Raw genomic sequence first — 22,375 nt, 5'->3', positions numbered from 1 at the left:
GGCAGTTTTGGGCCCAGAGCATCACCGACACAGCGAGCACAGGGAGGCTGCCACCTTCCTCCACACCCTCTCCATCTGCAGGGCAAGGGACTGCTCTACTTTACACGATAATTTTGGTTGCACGTTCAGTTCTGTGGAGGCAGTGCTCAAAGCCAGCACAGGCAGTTATTCGTGGCACTCCACAGCCTCCACTCCATACAGAACGAACACTTCTGAGAAGGCTGCTACCCCGAATAACCCCATCCTGTCCGGCAGTGTGCAGGCCCTCCTGCTCCCATTCATCCCAGAAACCCTCCTGGAGGCTGCAGAGTTCATCAAATTACCTGCTGAGACCTCTGAATCGCAGCATCTATCTCCTCCACCCGCTGCTTGATGGTGTCGCTGACCAGCTTGTAGCGCTCATTGGTGTCTGAGACGAGCTTATCCAGCCCCTCGCGGGCTCGCCAGGGCACCAGCTCCAGCAGTGCCCGGCTCACCTCGTTCACCGTGTCCAGAACGAGCCGCTGCTCCATCACCTCCTTCTTCAGCTCCTGGGGAAGGCACACACAGACACATGTCCTTCTGGTGGCAGTGCCAGCCACCCGGGCAGACCTGGCTGCTGGGTTTGCGGCGGTTTTGTGACCGGGTTCCTCCCCTTCTCCCTGCTGGCACGAGATCTCCAACCCAGCTGTTCTCAGAGCCAGCACGTGCACGACCTGGGCTGCTCACCAGCAGATGTGTGAGTGCTGAGGAGGCAGAGGAGGAGGGCGGCTTCCCCACAAACACAGAGACTCAGCAGCCACCAGCTCTGCACCACGGAGCAACGGGTTCCCTTGCTCCCATCCCCACCTAACACGCTCCCAGACCACCTACCCCACACTCCCTGCCCAGGCACTGAACAAACCTCGCCAGCTCTCCTCCCACACAGCCCTCGTGTCCCCTTCCCCTGCATTCTGTGTCACTGCTCCCCACCTTCTGCCTCTGCTGGAACTGCGGTATCTGCTCGCCAGCCGGGGACTGTCCCCCGCTGGACGCCAGCTCTTCCTCCACTTTGCTCATCCAGGAGTTGAGCTCCTCGTGCGTGGACTGGAACTTGGTGGCCAGCTGGCGAGCCTGCTCCAGCGTGCGCAGCGCCTTGGAGCTGGTGGCGGTGATGTCCGAGTAGCGGGTCTTAATTCCATCCAGCTTCTCTTGGATGAGCAACACCTCCTCCCCTGCGGGACAGCAAGAGGGGCCGAGTGACGCCGGGCACAGGGGGCTGCAGGGGGGTGTGAGCAGCCAGCTGCCCGGTCCCCCATCGTAAGTAGCTACTGTGAGTCTCACTTTTCTGCACGGCAGTGAAGCTTAGCAGCCTATTTTTACAGCCAGGAAGCTACTCTCAGAGCTGACATTTTCTGCCAGCCAGTGTAACGGCCACCTCCTGCCTATAATAGGAAGGAAATGTGCTGTGAAGCCTCTCTTTGCCACAAGCCCCAGAGCCACCAGAACTCAGCTCTCAGCTAATATGTCACAGCTCCACAAAAAGTCCAATTCACTCTCTACTGCTATTTCCGAGGGGACAGGAGATTGCGAGCCAAATTCTTTGTAATTCCTCTTCCTGCTCCAGGGCTCCCACAAGGACAGAGGTCTGCACATCTGCTCAGAGCAGACCACATCTGAAGGAAATGCATTGCCCCGACCTCTCTTCCCACTCATAAACACAAACTCACACCCACGTGGCAACAGCAACAACTGCTTAGTATGGGAAAGCAATATTAGGAAAGGGTTTGGTGTATTTTTAACCTCTTTCCATGTGATTTAGCAGCTGGATGCAAGGAGAAAACCCTGCCTAGTGTTACAGGGCTGCTCCGTGCTGAGAACCGCCGAGCAGCCAGTTGGAATGGCCACTCTCAGGGCTGGGGTTGGTATCTGGGATTTACTAAGCTGGAGCACATGTGGCTTGGCATCCAGGTCTGGCTGTACAACAGCTACTTGGGGAATTTCCTAGCAGCTCTGAGGGATGGCAGCCTCCTCTGCACAGACCTCCCAGTGAGGAGCACTTCCCAGACCCCATAAGAGCCTGCCCAGCACGCCCAGCTCCTGCCTTACCTGTGGTTTGCTTCAGAAGAGCCTGCCCATTTCTAATGGCCTGGTCCACGTTCTTCTTCCTGTTCACAATCTCCTCGTTCAGGGCCTGGACAGAAAGGCAAACTGGGGTTAACCTTTTGCACGGTCACCTCTGCGTCCTGCTGGCCAGCACCCGACAGACGCTAAGAGAGCAGGACCTGCTGGCACAGCAGGGGTGGACAACAGATCTGACTCCAGTCCAGTCAACATCCCCCTGCTGTGGGACTTACTGGGCCTTCTGAGACCAATCTTAGAGCAAAACCCACCCCAAACCCTAGGGTACGTATTAGTGAAGAACTTACTCTTGCAAAGAGCTTTCACAGCCCCCACGGAGCGGAAGCAGACTGCTTCCTCGGTGGCCAGCCTAGCTTGGGAAACCCACCGGGCTTTTCAAATTCACATTCTTGGAAACGGCAAAGAGCTTTCTAAAGGCACAGGGTGGCCAAGCTCGCTCAGACATTGTTCACAAAGCAAATGAATCATTTGAAGTTTCCCCTGGGAAACCCGTTTTTTGGGGCTTCAATTATTGTTTTTAGCACATGAAATCTCTTTACGCTTCTCCAAGCCTACAACAGTCAAAGCTTGTTCTGCTGCTGGTTAAAATTAAAGTCAGACCAGAAACAAATGGAAAAATAAAGCAAATAAACGCAACAAAATAAATAACATAAACGTGGAAGAAAATGGAAAATACCAGCTGGTCAGCATGCTGCTTCTGCAGGACGTCCCGTTTGTAATCCTTTACGGATACCGAGCCGAGCTTGTCCTCGACCTCAGCCAGCCAGTTGAGCACTTCCACCTCCTCCTCCCCAAAGAGCCTGGCGTTACACAGGGCCTGCTCCAGCAGCGCTGCCTTTCGGCAGCACCGCTCGCGGACCTCGCCGTAGCGGCCCTGCAGAGAGTCCAGCTTCTCTGCCAGCAGCCTCTGCTCGGCGGCACAGCTCAGGGCGGAGAGGCTCTGCCCGACTCTGACCGCCTGAGCCACGTCGGCCGCCTGGCTCTCTATCTCTTCCTCTAGAGCCTGGAAGCCGGGAAGGACAAAATGGACAACAGAAACGAAAATGAGTGAAAAGATGAGATAAAACAAAATAAAACAAAACAAAACAACGCAACCAAACAAAGGGGGAACAGAAACGATGAACGCAACTGAAGGAATGAAGGAGATGCAAAACCCACCCGTGAACGGGTAAAGTATACTAAAAAAAATAGTTTAACAGAAACATGAAAATGGGAGTGTTTTTTCTAACCAGAAGCAGACACATTCCTCGTGAGGTGCACTGACATCAATTAAATGTTACCCACATCAGTGGGCAAGGGTTTGCAGCCTTCTCTGCACGTAAAGCAGCCCACATAGGCTGCTGACCCTACGGACAGGATCCTCTCTGATCACCACCAAGACCCGTTTGTGCCAAAACCCACCTTGCCACAGCAGAAACATCAGAGAGAGACCTGATGCCAACCGCCTCCACTGGCGGCTCTCATCCACGCACAGGTCCCTACCTTGTGCCGGCTGATCTGCTGCTGGATTTTGGCAGTCTGGGTACCGATGGGCTCAGAGTTGGCCAGCTTTTTCTCTGTCACCGACAGCCAGTCGGAAACGGGCTCCGTGGTTTCGTGGAACTGCTTTGCCAGGACCAGGATGTCCTCCAGCTGCTTCTGCCTGTACAGGGATGAAACAAAACACTAAGGAGCAGCTCCCTTGGAACAGAGAACGGGAAGCAGCTCTGAGCACAGCCACTGCCCCGCTGCCAACGGGGCTCCGCACCAGGAAGCGGTAACGGGCTTCAACAGAATCAGCAGCCAAAGTGGAAATACTTGGGAAAGCACCGTGACAGGAAGGAGGAACAGAAGCAGCTCTGTGCAGCGCAAGGTGAGACACCTTGTCGGGCAAGCTGCAACGCAAACACAAAAAGCAGCGCAGAGAATCTGCAAAATAAGCTTTTTCCTGCAGCTGTTCCTTTAGGATCCAGTTCATTCTCCAGTGAAGGCGGCAGAAAGGCTCCCTTTGTGCTGCTTTTCTGCCGTTAATATCCCCACCTCGCAGAGCCTTCAATGTGGGCCAGCTCGTAGCTGAGCCCTTGGTGTTTCCGAGCTGCTGTTCAAAGAGCCTGGCAGCGGCACAGCGCCGGACGGACAGTCCATCCAGGCTGCAGCCATTTCAAGCACCGGGAGGTCAAATTCGGCCCTCAGAAGTGACTGGGTAACCTGACATATTAGCTGATGTAGCAACAAGAAGCTTGTAAATGAGATTCAGGCAGCAGAAAGGTGTCAACAGGATGTTGCTGCTAAAGCTAGATGCTAAAGCTTAAAGGAATAAAAATAACATCCATCCCCTGCAGGGAATTTGTTTAATCTGAGCTCTTCCCTGCCATTGTAAACCACCGCTATCTACTTCGGCTCCCCAACAGGCTTTGATTTCTCATGTTTTCCAGCTGTGGTTTCCAGGATGTATCTGCACAGAGCTCCCCGCCAGCTCTCCACGTGCTGTTGCCCATGCAGGCGGAGCGGCCGCCAGGGCTGAGCAGCGAACCACCACCTGCGGCTGCCTGCACGGCCTCTGCCCTCGCTGACCAGTGCGTGCGAGGAACAAAAGCTCCAGCTCCAGCCAGAGGCCGGCCCAGCCATCGAGCAAAACAAGCCCGAGAACAATAAAAGCAGCACCATTGTCACAGAGGGGACGCGCAAGTGGCCAAACTCCGTAAAGCTCTGGGGCGCCATGAATTGCAAGATAAGCCTACCCCATGCTTTTGGCCAGCGTAACAGACCCTCTGAGGGCTGTAAAGCAAACAAAACTCTTCAAAACTCTTTGCTTCTCTGGGCTACCAGAGCTGCCCACGAGGGATCGAGCCAGGAATGCAGAAGAGCAGCAGAGCTCTTGCCTCCAGCACGCCCCTGGCTTCAGGAAGAGGCCTGAGGGAGCTCACCTGGCATGCAGACGGAGCCAGGGGCAGAGCACAGAGAGAAAAAAGGCTCAGAGAAAGCTCTCGGCTCCGAGCCAAGGGGCAGCACGGTCCCGTTCCCTGCAGCTCTCACCTGGCGGCCGCCCTGCGGAGCAGCCCTGCCCATCTGCTCTCCAGGCTCTCCAGCTGGCAGACGATCTTCTCCCTGTCTGCTGGCTCGGCCGACTGCGCGATCCTCCCGCCCTCGGCTTGGATCATCTCAACAGTGGCTTTGCGATCGTCCAGAAGCCGCTGGAGCAGCTTTAAGCAGCAGAAACGAGAGAAAGGGGACAGAAGTTACCAGATGGGTCAGCAGAATCTCCTGCATTCCTCAGGGATCAGATTTCCCTGTCTGAAAACCATTGATAAGCACTGGGCTGAGACCAAGGCCAGCCAAGTGGGATAACCACTGCCTTCTGCCTCCACCATCAAAACCAGTTCAAAAGAGACTGGTTTCACTTTTGAACTGGTTTCAGAGCCAGAGGACTTCCCAGAGGCTTCCCCATCCTTCCCCCAAACCTACTGAGATCAAGCTTTTAACTTTCCCTTAAATTTCCTCTTCAAAATCTCAACACAATGGACCAAGCCTCAGTAAGAATTCACTTTTAAGACATTTTGCCACGACCGCACTTGAACTTTCATCCGCACGCTCACAAAAGCAGGCTGCGACCCAGGCTTGTTATCTCTGCAAACACTGCTGCGCCTCGGGTTGGCTTACTTTGTACACTCGTTTTGTTCAAATACCCAAACCAGTAACTACAACACCAGCTTGCTCCTGACACAGCAGAATTATCAGCACAAACAAAACCGAATCCAGGGCTGGAAAAACGTGGCCAACCAGCAAAACCAGCAGCAAACCTCAAGAGGCAGTTTGACAATAAAGCCACGATGGAGACTTAGACCATGCAGATAGCACGTGTGGGCAAATGAGCTGCCTGCTTCCCACACCGAGGTGAGCCACTGAGCAAGCAGCAGACCTGTGTAGGTCCCAGCTACACCCAAGCTGGTTTTGGACCCCCGAAATAATCTGGTTCTCCAGAGCTCCCCCTCCCTGCACACCAGCCCGACCACCACGCTGCGCTCGCTCACCTTCTGCTCCTGGATCTGGGCTTTCACCACCTTGTACTCGGCAGAGGGAGGTTTCTGGTTGGAGATGAGCTCCTCGGTGTCGGCCAGCCAGCTCAGCAAGGGCTCCAGGGCGTCCTGGAACTTCCCGCAGCGCAGCAGGGCCTCCTGCAGCTGGGCGATCCTCTGGGCCACCTGCACGGCACCCGCACCCACAGCGGTGTCAGGGCGATCCCGCAGACCCCAGCACGGGGCTCAGCCCCCTGCCCAGCACCGCTCCTGGAGCAGACCCAGCGGGACCAGGCTCAGCCCCTGCCCGCATTCTCACCTTCTTGTTGAGGGTGTTCCAGCGGGTGTTGATCTCTTCCATGTCATGCTCCAGCCCTTGGACATCACAGTTTTTCCCGGCGCTTTGGATGAGTCCTTGACCGACTCCATTCACTTGCTGCAGTTTTAGCTGGAGAGGATCCACTTGCTCCTTCTGGAACAGCTGGGCAAGGGAAGGGTGGGAGAGAAAAGCTATTTATAACCCGCATGCTGCTCGCCCAGCCCCTCCATCATTCCATGGATACACCAGGCTCCCTTCTTTGAAAAGATGCAGCAGCTCCTGCTTGTCGTGGTGCATTGATTTTATTGGAGCTGTGCAGGTTTGCCTGCACGCCTCCGGCACCTTGACCCAGTGACATGAACGTCCCCGGCACTCTCTGGCTTGGAGCCCACAGCTTGGGGTCCATACACAGCCACCCCTGCTTTTAAATGGGAAAACTCCTTTTTCAAAGCACCAGAACAAGGTGGAAAATGCAAATCGGGGAATAAATCAGAGCATCGGCTATGGTCAGTCATCCGATTGGGAAATAATGCTTCTGGGGAAAACACAAAGCAATTCTCACAGCGATGCTGTTGAGAACAGAGACCTGACACCATGCAAGTTTTGTTAACCACGAAATTACAGACACTGAGAAGCTAGCCGTGTTTCGAAAGACAAAGGCAATAGGCAATTAATGTGCTAGTCATTTACCGCACCACATATTTGGCACGGTCCCGCCTGGGAATCCTGCGGGGAAAAGCTTTGAAAAACAAAAAGATTTGATGGGGAAGGAGGAGGAGAGCGAACGAAGCTCCCCATCGTAACGAGAGGCAGCAGGGCCAACGCTGTTTCCGTGGAGGAGCGAAGTGCTCCTTATCACAGCTCCAGATCTGCTGCAAGCAGCCGCCGAGCAGGCAGCGCTCGCAGCACGCGCCCCCTCCGGCACACCGGCACCGCCGGGCCCCGTCCCGAGCAGCCTTCTGCGTCCCCACAGCCTGCAGCACAATCCCCAAAAAAGGGAGCGGAGTCGCTCTCTGTTTATTCTGGGCCCTTGGACTACGAGCTCATACAGAGCACAGGTCACCCTGCGGCGCACACTGGGAAGGATTAGAGCGCTCGGCCCCGTTGCAACATTTTCTCTTTTGGAAAGCGTTGGGAACTGAAGTCAGATAGCCGCGTGCCTGCTTTCTCAAGCGTGCCTCCTCCTTTCGTGCCCAAGAATATATGGACGTTGACGGCATCTAAAAATGCCCTCGGATACAGAGCCTAAAATGCAACCCCCCCCCCCTCCCAGCACAGCAGTGGATTGCGGGCAGCACGGTTCTCCGTACCAGGTAATCGCTTTAGCTCTGAAGGAATACAGAGCAGGCAAAAAAGCCAAAGCACCAAAACCCAAATCTGCCTGAAAAAGAGGGGCTGCCTTGGTTTTCTCTCCCCATTTTCAAAGAGAAGGATACTTCCTCCTGTCGGAGCACAGCAGCTCGAGAGCAGGGAGGTATCACCGCAGGGCATGGACTGAAGGGTGTGCTGGAAGACATTGTCCAGAGCTGTTTGCTCAGGGAGAATTATGCTACGGTTATACGAAGTAAATGGTGACATGAAATCACCAATTCCCCAGCTACTTCTCCTGTTACTGTTTATATATGGAGCTGGCTGTGAGAGCAGCCAAACCCCCGACAGGACCAGGCTGATAAGTCTGGCATGCAAACGTTCGACTACAGCACAGCGCGAGCCCCGGCTGAGCGTGGTCCGAGCCCTCCACACCAGCACCGACTGCGAAAACAAACCCCAGGACTGCAGAAGCAGGCAGGGAGGGGGGGAGGGCAGCAGAAAGCCCTGGCATCAGGTGACAGAGACCTGCAACACGTGAATAAGTACAGCCCAGGAGCGCTGAGGTTGCACAAGGACCATTAAGAAGATAATCACATACGCTAACGGCCCGAAGAGCAAGTATGTGGAACATGCTTGTTTTCCTTCACTCATGAAAGATTCCAGCGATTTAGTTCATTAACCTCAGCGTGACTCAGCTATGAAGCAAATATTTAACGTGCACCCTTCGCGGCGCGGAAAATCGCGAGGAGGCTCGCGCTGAGCGAAGCGGCTGGACAGACATCTTGGCGAGCAGAAGCGCAGCTGCTCCGCTACACCTCCTCCTCCTCCTCCTCCTCCTCCTCCTCGCTTTGCGAACGCTTCCCACAGCATCCCTCTGCTTTCTGCTTCTCCCATCTCTGCAGCGACTGCACCCCAGCTCCCTGTGCTCCTCGCCCCCCGGGCTGGAAACGCCTCGGTGTGAGGACCGGCAGCGTTCACCCCAAAGCTGCCAACAGCCCCCACGGCACCGAGCAGGGGATTTGGAAGGGGTTAACAACCAGGGACACCGCGCAGGGGGCAGTGAAAGCAGAGCAGGGAGCCTGGGCCATGCACGCTGCCATAACCCGACGTCTCCTTTCCCTTCCGAAGGTGCCCCCAGGTGCCCAGCCCGGTGCGCCCACACACAGCCTCCCCAGCTCAGCCGTGTGCATTTTTTAAATGGGTGGCACAGCAGAAGAGATGAGTAATTGCTACCGAACCGGGATTTTCAGCGCTGACTAACTTCTGATGTCTCCTCTGCGATATTTCTGCTAATCTGGTGTTAAATCAGCACTCGCTTACGGGAACTCCACCACCGACCCGCGCCCCTCGGGGTCTCTCCAGGCAGGGCAAAGCAAACCCCAGCACAGAGAAGGAACTCAGCTGCCCTTCCATGTGGGCTCGGAGCCCCCCACGGCACCGTCCCCCTTCAGAGGGCTACAGAAGGCAGTCACTGCGCAGGACCCGCTATTCCCCCTTGATTTGTGTCACAGGATTCAGTCTTCCACCACGCTTTCTGCTTCAAAGATGGGAACCACCCCGCTGCACTCTGGCAAGAATTTTTTTTTTTCTGAAGAAGTCTGTAATTTATGTCTGAGGATAATACGCTTTAAAAAGCCAAGAAAGTTTAAGACAATAGTTTAGATAATCAAGCAGTTAAAGTCTTTTGCCTCCCCTGTTTATAAAAACATACGGTCCCCCCCAAAACTTTTTCTCTGCCAATTTTAAGCCATAATCGAGAGGGAGAAGGCTGTTTCCAAGCCCGTGCTCGAGACGAAGAGCTGAGGAGACAATTACCAAAGCCTGCACCCCGCAAATCGTGTCAGCGAGTTATCAAGCACGCTGTGATTTCACACCCACCCCTCAATCACAAAATAAAGCGATTTTTATGCCTGAAACACCGTCTGCGAGTGCCTGAGTAACAAATACCTCATTATCTGGAACGAATCCATCTGGTGGAGCAGGAGGCCCTTCTGCGAGCAGAGCGGTGGCAGGGGGTCCCGGCGTGCCCACCGGCACCATGCCCTCGCCGTGCCCCGGGGCAGCTCCGGGGGCCGGGGGGCAGCGGGCATCCCCCAGACCCAGCCAAAGCCCAGTCGCCAGCCCCGGTGGCTCCACGGTGCCAGGAGGGCAGGAGGAGGCTGCGGCCTCCATCCCGGGCAGCGTGGAGGCAGCATCCTGAGCTGCCACCTCTGCGGAGGGCGCCCAGGTGCTGGGGTCGTCCTCCAAAGCCGGCAGTTCGTCGGAGAGCTGCTCCGGGCTGGGCAGCACGGGCGGGCTGGGGAAGTCGTCTGCATCCTGCAAGGCCACCACCGCCTCTGGGGGGTCACCACCGAGAGCCCCGACTGCAGGGAGGACCGAGTCGGCCGCTTGTGGTGGCAGCGGGGCACTGGGGACATCAGCAAAGGGCGGCGGGGCCTCCAGAAGCTCCTCCACCACCACGGGCACAGCGGTGGCACCTGGAGGTGGGCACTCAACGCACGGTTCCTCAGCATCCACGGTGGCATCCCCAGCGTCTGGTGGCGTCTCCAGAGCCTGGGGCTCGGGGACAGCCTCGTCCCCTGGTGCCGGTGGGTCAGGCAGAGCAGGAAGCCCCCCGGTGTCCCACAGGCCAGCATCGAGGGCAGTGCTGGGAAGCCATTCGGGGGCGGTTGGGCTGGGGGTGCCCCACGCCACGGCCCGACCCCGTGCCGCCGGCCGCTCCTCCCAGCCGCAGCCGAACAGCAAGTCCAGGTCTCCCGGCTGCAGCACGGCAGCCGGTGCCTCCCCGTGCGCCACCGCCACCTCCCAGGGGGTCCCCTGGGTGCTGGCAGCCCCCTCCAGAGCCAGGGCCTGCCCCGGGGGAACCGCGTCCCACAGGAGGCCCTCTGAAGGCACTGGGACCAGCATCGGAGTCTCAGGTTCCGGCTCTGATACAGAGCCGGTGTGGGAAGGTGGCAGAGGACTGTGACAAGCATCCCTGCTTTCTGCCGGACAGGTTTGGCCCTCAGATCCATCACTCTCTGGTCCCAAATCTGCGGTTTCATCCTCAGAAACCATTTCGGGGACATCCTGGGTGGTGAGCTCAGTCCTTCCAGGCAGAAGGTGACAGCTCCCGGATGGATCCGTGCCCTCAACACCGACCTCGTCGTGCTGCAGGGGGGACCCCGGCTCCTCTGCCACCGTGTCAGGAGCCAGGGGGTGACAGGGGGACAGCCGAGCCGGGGACGCTCGGCCAGGACAGGTCTCCTCGGGGAGCTGCGATACTTCACAGGGGGGTCCCAGCAAGTCTAGGTCATCTTCACCCCACCCCACCGGAGCGCTGGGGTGACCTGCTGCCTCAAAGCTGGGGGCTGGACACGCGCCCATCTCGGGAGATGCCACCCCAGCAGCCACCAGCACTGCCACCCCACAGCCTTCCGTGGGCTCTGGGTCCAGCAGCGGGTCGGGCACATCCTCCACCAGCGCTGGTAAGTGCTGCTGGCTGGAGCCCGGCCCCGCTGTGGCAAGGGGGCTGGGAGAAGCCCCTCCGTCCGAGTCCGTGGGGGTGATGGCCGAGGTGTCCCTTTCTGAGAAGGGCTCTGTCGCCGGCTCCATCGCGCTCAGCACCTGCGAGCTGCAGGTGACATCAAAGTCATCCAAATCTGACACGACGGCAGAGTCCGAGGCGCTGACTTCCAAGGGGGCAGTAGGTTCACACGCTTCCACTGCTGCCCCGGGGAGTTTTTCTGAATCTGGGTCCGCTCCCCCCGAGTCCAGTGGGGAGACCTGAACGTCCACCAGGACGGGGACGGCCCCATCGCCCTCGTCCTCATCCTGGCACTGCTCTTCCAGCTCCAGGAACATCTGCACCGAGTCCGTGTCGGACAGCTCGTGCACAGCGGGGCTGGCCGAGCGCTCCGAAGCCACAGCCAAGTCCTCGGCCTCGCACTGCACCGCCACATCCTCGGTGCAGCGCGTGCTGCCAGCGAGGGGGCCACAGGCACCCCCTGGGGTGCTGCAGGACTGTGAGGTCCCGGGGCTGGGGGCAGAGCTGTCCCCGGGAGCAGCAAATTGTTCCCTTTCTTCAGAAATATCTGCCAAGCAACAGCTCTTCTTCTCCTCTGCCACCAGCACAGCCTTTCCTCTCTCTGACAGCGTCGCCTCCTCCCACTCCTCCATCATTACCCAGCGCTCGTCCTCCTCAAATCTCAGCTCAGACTCAGTTTTCTCTCTGAGATTGGAGGTGATGAGAATGTTCAGTCCCGCATCCAGCAGCTCCTCGCTCAGGCACGGGGAGAGGTTGACATTTTCCACCGTGCAGTCGGACTCGGAGGCCTCCAGGGTCTCCTGGCGCCCATCGCTGAGGTTACCCTTGATGAAGTTCTTCCTGGCCCGTGGCCAGGTGGCACTGGGGAGCCGGCAAGCCCTGGCCAGGTCCCCGGCACGAGCGTGGCCATCGCCCGCGGTCAGCAGGGGCTGGCGCTCATCCGCGGCACCACCGTAGCCGTCTGCTGCAAACTGCATGGCTGTCAGAGCCTCCGCCGTGCCGGATGATTTGGAGACGTGCTCCAAAGTGAGAGACTCGGACATGGGCTCGCCGTGGTCCGCCTGGCCGGAGCGCTCGGCCAGCATAGCGCTCGACTCCCTCTTATCCCGTAGGGAAGGGTTGGAGGCGCCCGCTTCCGACACCTCGCTCAGCGAGGCCCCCATCCTCTCTGCGAACTCGGTGAAGTTGGGCGGCATGAACGACTTCCACGACCGCCGGTTCACGTTCTCCTTCCGCTCGGGGTTCGGCCGCCTCCGGGGTGGAGCTGGCGCCGGCTTGGAGACGTCGCTGCTGAGCTTCAGCGCGTCGAAGATGACCCGCTCGTCCAGCTTCTTCGCCTCTGGCGCCCTCGACTCGAACACGTTGGCGGCTCCCAAGGTCCCGTTGCTGGAAATGGTGCTGCCGTCCCCCTTGCCGAGGGTGCTCTTTGAAAGCTGGTTGAGCTTTGAGCCCTGATCGATTTGCTCGTTGATTCTCATCGTGTCGTATATCGACCGCTGGGGCACGTAGCAATCCTCTATGTAGCCATCCTCCTCCTCGCCCTTCCCCAGGCAAGTGCGGTTCTGCCGTAAACAGTCTGGCCTGCTCAGTGGTTTGCCCATGCTCTCGCCCTTACGGATGACGAAACCGCCCCGTCAACCCTGCGCGCGGCACCGCAGGGAGCATCACATCTCGGCCAGGTCCCAAGCCCACGGCGGGCGGCCGGGGACGACGGAGCGGTGCTAGGGGGTCGGGAGGCTCTGCCCGCAGCGCTGGGGCGGCTCAGCAGCCCGATTGCGGGGTGCGAGCAGCGGAACAGCACATCTCATCCCCGGCCCCCCCAAAAAGCCATCCGTCAGCGAAAACCATCCGAGGGCGGCAGCTTCGACAAATATTCCCGGTGACCGTTTGCGAAGGGAGCCGCGGAGTTTGAGGCCGTTAATTTATCCCGGGTGTCCTTCTTTAACAACAAAGGCGCTGCTGGTCCGGGCCGCTCACGTATCGCAGCCCGGGCGCCGCGCGGCTCCTCGCATTCCCTGCCCAGCTCCAGTCCCGTGGAAGTCCAGCTGGTCCGAATTAGCCTCTCCCCCCGACTCTCGTGTTTTCATTTGAACTGAGCTTGTCAGCGGATATTCGTGCAAGTTTAAACACAGGAAGTTCTTCATTCAGGGCAAACTCGGAGGCTTCCTGCCTCAAAAACATGATGGCATTGTTGTTCCCTTCGCCCCACCGCGCCTTCGCGCCCGGGGCCACCGAGCCCCGGCGCTGCTCCCCGGCCGGGCTGCTGGGGCTGCCGGGGCTGCTCTTTTCCTTTTTTTTTTTCTCCCCAGGAAAAAAAAAAATCGGCTGGAAAACGCATCCAAAAATGGAAAGGGGCCGGATCGCCACGAATTCCCCCAAGTTCCCGGGAGCCGGCGGGGGGGACGGGGAGCAGCTGCGGCCGGTGGTGGCGGCGGCGGCGGCTTCCTCCTCCTCCTCCTCCTTCCTCCTCCTCCTCCTCCTCCTCGTCCCGGCCCGGCCCGCACTAACTTTCGCGGCGGCCGGCGGCGGGCAGCGGGGGCTCCGCACCGCCGGGCGGCCCGGCCATGGCGGGGGAGCGGCGGGGAGGGCTCGGGCCGGCCCGGGGGCGGCGGGGCCAGCGCGGGGGCCGGGGCCGGGGTGGGGAGGAGGGGGGGGGCCGGGGCCGCGCTCCCCTTCCCCGCCGCTCGCTCTCGCCCTTTTGTGCGCGGCTTCAGCGGCCGGGCCGGGCGCGCTGCCGCCCCCGCGGGTACCCCGGGGCCGGTGCGTGGGGCTGCATGGCGCGGCGGGGCCCCCGCTGCCGGTGCTGCCGGTGCTGCCGCTGCTTCTGCCGGTGCTGCTGCTGCTGCTGCTGCCGGTGCTGCTCCGCTCCTCGCCGCGCAGCCGGTGGAACAAAAGAACGGAGCCGAGCCGAGCCGAGCCGAGCCGCCGCACGCCGCGGCCCCGCCGCCGCCGCCGCTCGCTGCCAGCACCGGGCTCCCGCCGCGCCGCCAACTCCGGCGGGGGGCGGGCGGGGGGCGGCGGGGCGGGGAGGGGAGGGGAGGGAAGGGGCGGGGGGAGGCAGCGCCGCCGCCCCCTCCCCGAGAGCCGCAGCCTCCCCCCCCCCGCTCCGCTTCTCCCCTCCCCGAGTCCCGGAGCTGAGCCCGGTGGGGGTTTATTTAATTTAATTTAATTTTATTTTTTTGGGGGGTGGGGGGTGGGGGGGTTACCGGGGGGCGCTCCGCCGGTCGCCGGCAGCCCCCGGTCCCCGCCCCGCCGGGGTGGCTCCTCCTCCGGGGGGAGGCGGCAGCGCAAATCCCCCGACAAAGAGCAGCAACGCCCTGCCTCGGCGGCTGCCCCCCCCCCCGAGCCCCGGCCGCTTTTGTCCGCGGAGGGGCCCGGTCGCCCCCGGAGCCCCCCCAGCACCGCGGGCGGCTCGGTCCCGGAGGGACCCCCCCCCCGGGGAGCCCCGGGGCGGGCGGAGCGGCGCGGCCGGGCACCGGGTCCCCCCCTTCATTCCCTTCCATTCCCTTCCCTTCCCCATCCCGGTGCACCGGGCTGCCCCCCCCCCCCCTGGCACAAAGAGCCGCCGCCGCTCTGGTCGCCCACCGCTGAGCCCCGTGCCTCGTACGGCCGAGGAGCTGGAGCCCAGAAGAGCCGAAAGGCCCGATTTCCTGATTTTTCGGGCGTGCTGCAGGTGCCTGCTGCCTCCAAAACCACGGGGACTCGAGGCAGGAGCTCAGGGCACGGCTGGGGGGGCCCGAGCCCCCCGCAGCCCACGGGCAGCAGCCGCTTGCTTTAAAGGGGGGGCAAACGGCAGCGAGCAACTGCTCCAGCACCACGCTCCCAGGGCCGGTTCTCCCCCCCCAAAAAAGATGGAAACGATCGTTTTGCAAAGGAGGAGGCTGCCAGGGTTATAAAACGCCCGTTTCATTGCCTGAAGCACCCAGCTGAGCTGGTTGCAAACAACCTTTGGAAACCCTTTTCCTGTAACCCTGATAAAACAGGAGCGAGGAGAAGAGCTGGGAGCTGGGGGAGCTCCTCGTGCATCCCATGCCGTCCCTGGGCCCTCCCGTACAGATGCACAGGGCTCAGCTCGGGGCCCAGCTCTTTATCCTTCGGGGGTCCGGCCCCCGGTGCAGGTTTTGAAGGGGTCACAGCTGAAACAAGGCAGCAGGGGTGGCCGTGCCATGGCAGCGCAGCCGCACGGCTCCTGCTGCCCCTTGGCTGCAGCGGGACCGTTACCGCTCCGGGGCCCCTCCGCCAGGAATCCCAGGCATCCAGGCCGGGGGCGCGGAGGCTTTTTTGTTCCACTCCTAGGAACGAGCTCGACGTGGAGCTGCCGGCTTCACAGCCAGAAATTCTTTTCCTATTTCCTCATAAAGTCACGTGCCAAAAGCAAGCCAAGTCTTCCCCTAACACATCTCCCCCCCTGCTCCCCCGTCTCTAAAACCATTAGGGAAATATCCAGCAAGTCCTAAAGCCAATTAAAAACCTGCCGTGTGCCTGGCCTGAAGACCTGAGCTGGAGCTCGTTCAGGTTCCCCAAGTCACCGGCCGGTCGGCATTAAGCCACCAAGCGCCACCACCGGGGACAGAAGTCACGGGGCTGAAGGGGGCCGGGGAGCACAAGCCTGGCTCCAGGGTGCGAAGGAGGGACAGGGCAGGGCGCTGAGGTCCTGTTTGAATTTCTGTCCTTTCTGCTGCCTGAACGGCTCTGGTATGTGGAGCCCTGCCAGCAGCGATCTCTGTTACTGAAATAAACGCCTGATAGAGCTTCCAGATTCGCAGCCCCGGGGGCTCAGGGGAGCGCAGCTGCTGGTCTCACAGAGAGCCGGACCCGTGGTTTGGGGGCAAAGGACTGGAATGGCCACCAGGACCCCGAACGTGGCTGTGGTTTAGTTCACAAATCCTCTCTGAGCAGCCTCACTGAGCCAGGCACAACTTTGGGTCCGAGGCTGGGGATGCTGGCGCCACTCTTGGTCCCTGTGGGGACAGCGGTGCTGGCAGCAGGCTGCCCCCTGCCAAGGGGTGACCAACGGGTGCTGCAAGGGTGCCACCAAGCAGGGCATGGGCACCCAGAGCCACTGCCTCCCCCGGCCCACCCGCTGGCCTGAGGGTGAGGAACCTCTGCTAAACCCCCCAGAGACCGTTCCAGACTTGCTCGAGTTAGAGAGGCCCCCAGAGCGACCTGCTCAAAGGGGAAACATCCCCGTTCGTCCCCCAGACCCACACTTTTCAAGCCTTCCTCCTATGGGCACCGTCTCCGGGGCGCGGGGACCCTCCCGTGGCCGGGTGATGTCTCCTGTTTACGCCTGCATCGCATCCTGCCCGCCGCCGCGGCGGCTGTTTACACGGGGAAGCAGTATTTGGAAGCCGATGTATTTTTAGCTTTCTTTTAATGCGTCTCAGCAGCTGGAAATGAGGGACCTGCGCTGGGAGATGATCAAGAGCCCAGAGACAGCTCCAAACCGCCGACGGACACGTTGCTAATGAGCCTGGCATACCACCGAGTACCTTCCTCATCCTCGGGGCTCCTCTAATCCTCACCCTGCTGCCAGGCGCCAGCTCCATGTGCCCTGCCCGTCCTCGCCGAGCCTCTCCGGTGGCAAGGGGTGGAGGGCAGAGAGCTCCTGGCTTGGCCCGGTGGGGTTTGCTGAGCAGCCCCAGGGATGGGCACATGGGGTCCTGGCAGGGGGACGAGCCCCGTGCTGCCACCTGAAGCTGCTTTGAGGGGACTTGGAGGGGTTCAGACCCCGTCAGACATCACGATGAGAGCGCAGCGCTGCACTGCATGCGCCCGGCATGGGCCTTACAAGCAGCTCTTCAGGTTTCGCTGAGATTTCTGCTGGGGAGGCGGGGAGCTTGTGCCTTTTAGTCTTTGCTGCATTTGTCATTGAGTTCTGAGATTTCTTTATCTCCCTTTCAGTGCTGTTGCTCTCCTCCTAAACTCGCTTCTTTTGCCAAATCTCTGGAATTGGCGTTTCTGCGCGTTGCAAGGTACGCGGCGCTGCGTGGGCAAGCCCGGAGCCTGCAGCATGTTCCAGGCGCCCGCGCCCGGCTAATCCCATCCGACCGTGCCGCGCTGCGGCTCCTCCATCCACTGTGCTCACAGCCGACTTCAAACCGATTTCATGTCGGGCCTCAGCCACCACGCAATCCCCCTCTTCAAAGCCAGAAGGGTTTCGTGATGCGAAGTGTGCCTTTCAAGCAGCGATTTGCATCCTGCAACCCATCAGGTCTCTGGCATCTGCAGACACCTTGCAGGGCTGGTGGAGGCAACCCACCTCCGTGGGGTCTGCATGGCCGCAGGAAAGCGTTCAGGGCAGGGTTGGAAACCAAACTCCTGGAGTAACCTTCTGCAGGGTGGATGTGCGGGTGCAGGGAGCACCAAATTTCTCGTTGTTTCTTTAGCAAGGGTGCAAGAGCTTCACTGAAGCGCTTTTCTGCAAAGCAGCCAGCATAGATATTGGTATAAATAACTCCTGAGCGGAGCCTGGAGCCCACATGTTACAGCAGCGATCAGACTCAGCCCTACAACTCGCCGTTCTGCACGCAGTTGCTGCGGAGCCCGGTGCTCCCACGACGCCCATCTGCGCAGCACCGAGTGCCCCGAGGCACCCTGCAGGGACCGAGAGGGGAAGGCAGAGCCCCGTGCCCACGCTGCAGCGCCCGCTTCTGTCCTCGGCCCCCCTTTTTCCCTGAAAAATCCCCCCCGTGGCTGCCCCTGAGCAGGGGGCAGCGGGGAGAGGCACGGGACAGGGCGGTGAATCAACAGCTCCGCAGGCTGTGTAGGAAGTGAGGTAAGTGCGTTATCATCCCGAGAATCCTCTGGATGGGAGACATTTTAAATCACTCCTTCGGCAGAAGAATTGGCAATTGTTCTGTGCGCGCTGCGGTGACTAATCCGAGTCCGAGCCGTTCCCCACGCGAAGTCTGCGTCTGCTCCAGCCTCTCCCTGTCCCTGTCCCCAGCAGAGGATGGGGACAGCCGGGTGTTGGGGGGCAGCCACGGCCCGGATTCTTGCCCTCCTCTGCTTGGCCCTCACAGACCATTGCTTCCACCCTCCTGGCTCTCCAGGGCTCACGCAAAGCCGGTATTTTTAGTGTCTCCTGGAAACCCTGCGAAGTGTCACCACCACCAATTAACGAACCCTCCTCTGGACGAGGACAGGCCCTTGCCCATCTCCCCTGGTGCAGGCTGGCAGGGAGCTGGCAGAAGAACCAAGGCATGCACAAGTGGGTGGCTTTGGAGCACTGACCCGAGCTGACTCCTGAAAGGGTCCGTTTGATCACAGCATAATTGTTTTATGGTTAAAAAAAAAAGAAAAGAAAAGCCTTGTAAAAGCCTTGCTGCAATTTGGTCAGTCTCAGCAGCTCTCAGCTTCCCTCTCTTGTTCCCAGCTCGCATGGACACACGAGATCTGCTCCTGAAGCTGCCTGCATGTTGCCACCTTCCCAGTGACAACTCAAGGTCAAAACTCAGCCACCGCCTCCTGACGAACGGGCGCGCACCGGCGAGGCTCCCGTCGGGGAGGACAAGCTCCAGGTACAATTTGCTCTTCCCTTATTTGAGGTGAATTCCTTTCCAAGGAATGAGAAGGCTGCGCGCTGCAGGAGCCACTCGGGCTCAAGTGTCTCTTCTGTGACCGTGTTTGTTTGCAGGGCTGCAGATTAGCGGGGCAGAGGCGCGGGGCGAGCAGCGCCAAGTGCCACCAAGGTGCTGCAGCTCCGTCGGGGACCGCGCCCCGGCGCCCAGCAGGTTTATCACCCCTTTTCCAAGCAGGGAGATGGTGCCTTTAAGGCAGCTTACCAGCTGTCAGAGAGGAGGCATTTTTGCGTGTGTTGCTGATGCTCAAAATACTAGGCAGAGATACTTTAAGTAGGCCTGGAAAGCGTTCAACAAGAAGACACCGCCGCGCAGCCTGTCCCCGCTCCCAGCCCCATCCCTCCCAGCTGCTCGGGACGGGACGACTGCAAGGAGCCACGCGCATTCCTCTGGGGGCACATAAGGGTTAAAAATACCACCGGGGGCTGCGAATCGTCCCCTCTGCCACCGCCCCAGCTGGGTCCACAGCCCTTGGACCCGCAGCCCTGGCACGGCGGCCGATTTTCCTTTGCACATCTTTGGGAGCAGCTCAGCAGTGGCAGAGCAGATCACAGAGCAGGGGACAGAGCCTGACCGATGGTCCCCGAGGCCTGGAGGTGTGTGCACCTGGTCTTGTACAGGAGGAGCACAAAACACTGCTCACGACCACGCTCTCCCCCAGCCCGCAGAGCAGCGTGCTCTGCAAATGCAAATGGCATCAGCTCCGGGAGAGAAGCCACCCGTTTCAGTCAGCCTGCAAACTAACCCACAAAGCGCAGAGCCGGGCAGCCACAAACCCCTGCCCGTGTCTGTCCCTGCCACCGGTGCCCCTTGCAGGGACAACAGTTTCTTTTTCCAAGCAATCGAAGCTCTGAAGAAAGCAGATGCTGTCCTGCCTCGACGTGGGGCTGCAATGAGCTCACTGCTCCTCATTGCTCCTTTTGCTTAGGGTGACGTGGGGAGGGCCCGGAGCAGAATTAGAAAGAGCAGCATCTGAATGGGAAGATGACTAATGCTGCTCAGGTCTTCACTCACTAGCTGCATCACCACTCCTGGGATTTCTTTCCCTGCCTTTTTTTTTTTTTAAATAGACAAAGGGGTTCTGCAGGCACGGGGGCTGAGGGCTGTGTGGGCCCTGGACGACCTGACCTGCTCTAAAATAAAATGGGAGAGTGCCACAAGTTAGTGCTGTCCAAGGGTCCTCCCTCCCCCCGTCCTCGAGCACAAAAGCTTTATTGGCACGAAGCAGCCTTGCCTAAGCACAGCACGTTGAGCAACCCTGCCTTCAAATCACCTCCCCAAAAGACCGGCTGCCGGAGGAGCAGCGGGGAGCTGGGCTGTGGGGTGCCCCGGCACGCTGTGGGGTGCTCGGCCCTCGCTCCTGGGGGGCTCTGGTGGCTCAGAACCACCCCCGGCATCCTGCCAGCCCTCCCGGTACAGCCGGGATCGGCTGCGGTGGTGATGCCTTCGTGCGGCTCAGCGCTGCTCCCTGCATGGCTGGGGCTTGGGGCGAGATCCCGGGAGCGCCGCCTGTGCCAGCCGCGGCAGGTCCCGGCTCGCCGGCATTCCTGCGCCGTGCCCCCGCGCCCGGAGCAGCTGCAGGAGGGGGGTGCTGGCTGGGAAGGGGCTCGGCCGTTCCCTTCCTCGTCCCCCGTCACCCACGGTCCAGCTGCGTCCGGAGGCACAGAGGCATCCTCCTCCCACCCTCCTCCCCCTTCGGCATCTGCACCGGGGTAAATGTGAAAGCGACCGTTTGGCTGTGGCGACAGGTCTGATGCTTTTTTCCTGGGTTTCAGCTGGGGTAAAGTTCCTCAGACGCATGCAGAAATCATTTCTGGACTGCAAGGCCAAGGGGGAGCGAAGGCACTCTGCCCAGCTTCTGCACTCATCCCCAGCATGGGGAGGAAAGCCTTCCCCAGAAGTACAGAGCCGCTCTGGCACGCTCCTGCAGGAGGGGCAAAGGCTGCTTTTCACTCCCAAGCCTTGTTCTATGCTGTAGTGAGCCAAAAAAACGCTCGCACCTCTGACCCAGGGAGCATTGCACAGCTGTGCATTACTGTGCTCTATTGGTGAATCAGAAAAATGAGAGCTTGTCCAGAACCAACGCGGTGAATCCAAACAGGATCCCAGCTCACTATTCAAAATCGTCAGTGCTAAGTACCAGACAGGCTTTGAAAGACGAGTTCAAAATCCAGTGTGTAAAATGTAAGCAGCAAGTAAACAAAACCAGGCAGATGTCCTCCCAAACCCACCGGAGAATGCAATTCCATCGCCTTGCCAAGGCCCAGGCTGACAGATGCGCTTTGGGCAGGTGGGACAAGCCCATGCCTGGGGCTTCCTGGCACCGCCATGGCAAAAGAGCAAACTGCAACTCTCCTTTCTCCTCAGCACAACTTTGGCTTCCCAATCTTTGGGAAAAAGGACTGAAATTCTGGCTCTTCTGGGTCAGAGGTTGCCGCTGCGTGAGGGCAGGCTTCGGAGAAAACCCCGTCTCCGCGTGACCCCGCGTCGCTCCTCCGCACCCAGGGAGTAATTCCCCTGGGGAACTCTGCTGTTTGCTAAACTGAATCAACGTAGCTGTTATGTTTAGTAACATTTCGACTGTGGCTCATTTGATTTCAGTCATTAAAATTTAATATTACTGTGAGCTTTGAGAAAACCAAGCCGACAGCAGAGAGGGCGGAGGGGGAAGAAGCGCCCCAGCCCGCGTGCTCCCAGCAGCAGCTCTCGCTGGTGGCTGCCTCGTGCCAAAGAGCACAACGCGCTGTGTGACGCTCGTGGAGATGGCACGGAAAGGACTTTCCTGTTTTTAGTACCCGTTTATACAAAAAAGGGCTCCTCAGAGAGCTTGCGTGTGTTTACTGCTCTCGCAAGCGATGCCAAGCCAGCCTGCTCTTCTCTGAAGTGAAACCACGGCCCGTGCCCCTGCACCGTCTGCTCCTATGCCCGCGAGCTCCAGCAGCACCGTGCCCTATGATGGAGCTGAAGCATCTCATGGGGTGAAGCAATACCCGTCAGGATGTCCACATAAGCACAGCCTCCAACCCTCAGAGATGCCTCTCAGCTGCACTTATCTCAGCATAAAATGAGGTGGTGAACAAGATGCCACCTTCAGGACTCTTCCAGCCGGGGTTCTCCCAGCCCTCTACCAGCCCCAGCAACAATCCTCGACCAAGTTATTGGGGCCCAGGGAAGGCTCTTCCCCTGTGGGGCAGCTCATGGAGTGTTTGCAGGCAGGAAAAGAAAAATACGTGGGAAGTGTCGAGTATAAGCTGCTTCAGAAGTCATCTGCCTTGGCCTCAGCCAGCCTTCAATACCTCTCCTTTGATTAAATGTGGACACAATGAGCCCAGAAGTGCCCACCTTTGTAAGGGCTGCCTTGGCAGTGTGCCGGGAGCCCTGGGGCCACGCCTAATTTGCATCTCATTTACACAGATGTTCATTAAAATTGATGCCTTAAGACATGCTATCTGCTCGCTCACACCCCCTGGGCAGGCAGAGCGAGCCCCTGGGGCTTCTTGCTCCTGTCCGGGGGGAGCCAGGCCTGCGTCGCCCACAGCAG

General features: G+C 59.6%; 1 protein-coding gene across 1 annotated transcript in view; it reads right to left on the bottom strand.

The window, feature by feature from the left end:
• Positions 1–22,375, bottom strand: part of MACF1 (microtubule actin crosslinking factor 1) — a 136,096-nt gene that overhangs the window by 26,824 nt on the left and 86,897 nt on the right. The window contains exons 53-60 of the mRNA XM_032202130.1: positions 6,415–6,576; positions 6,111–6,281; positions 5,116–5,282; positions 3,583–3,742; positions 2,777–3,103; positions 2,068–2,152; positions 952–1,193; positions 324–530 (exon numbers count right to left, since the gene is read on the bottom strand). Of these exons, the coding sequence (XP_032058021.1) occupies positions 324–530; positions 952–1,193; positions 2,068–2,152; positions 2,777–3,103; positions 3,583–3,742; positions 5,116–5,282; positions 6,111–6,281; positions 6,415–6,576 (1,521 nt within the window). The remainder of the gene's footprint in view (positions 1–323; positions 531–951; positions 1,194–2,067; positions 2,153–2,776; positions 3,104–3,582; positions 3,743–5,115; positions 5,283–6,110; positions 6,282–6,414; positions 6,577–22,375) is intronic.

Source organism: Aythya fuligula, chromosome 23 (assembly GCF_009819795.1).
Source record: "Aythya fuligula isolate bAytFul2 chromosome 23, bAytFul2.pri, whole genome shotgun sequence".
NCBI classification, from domain to species: domain Eukaryota; kingdom Metazoa; phylum Chordata; class Aves; order Anseriformes; family Anatidae; genus Aythya; species Aythya fuligula.
Note: the sequence above shows the minus strand (reverse complement) of the source record. Positions and strands in the feature narration are given on the sequence as shown.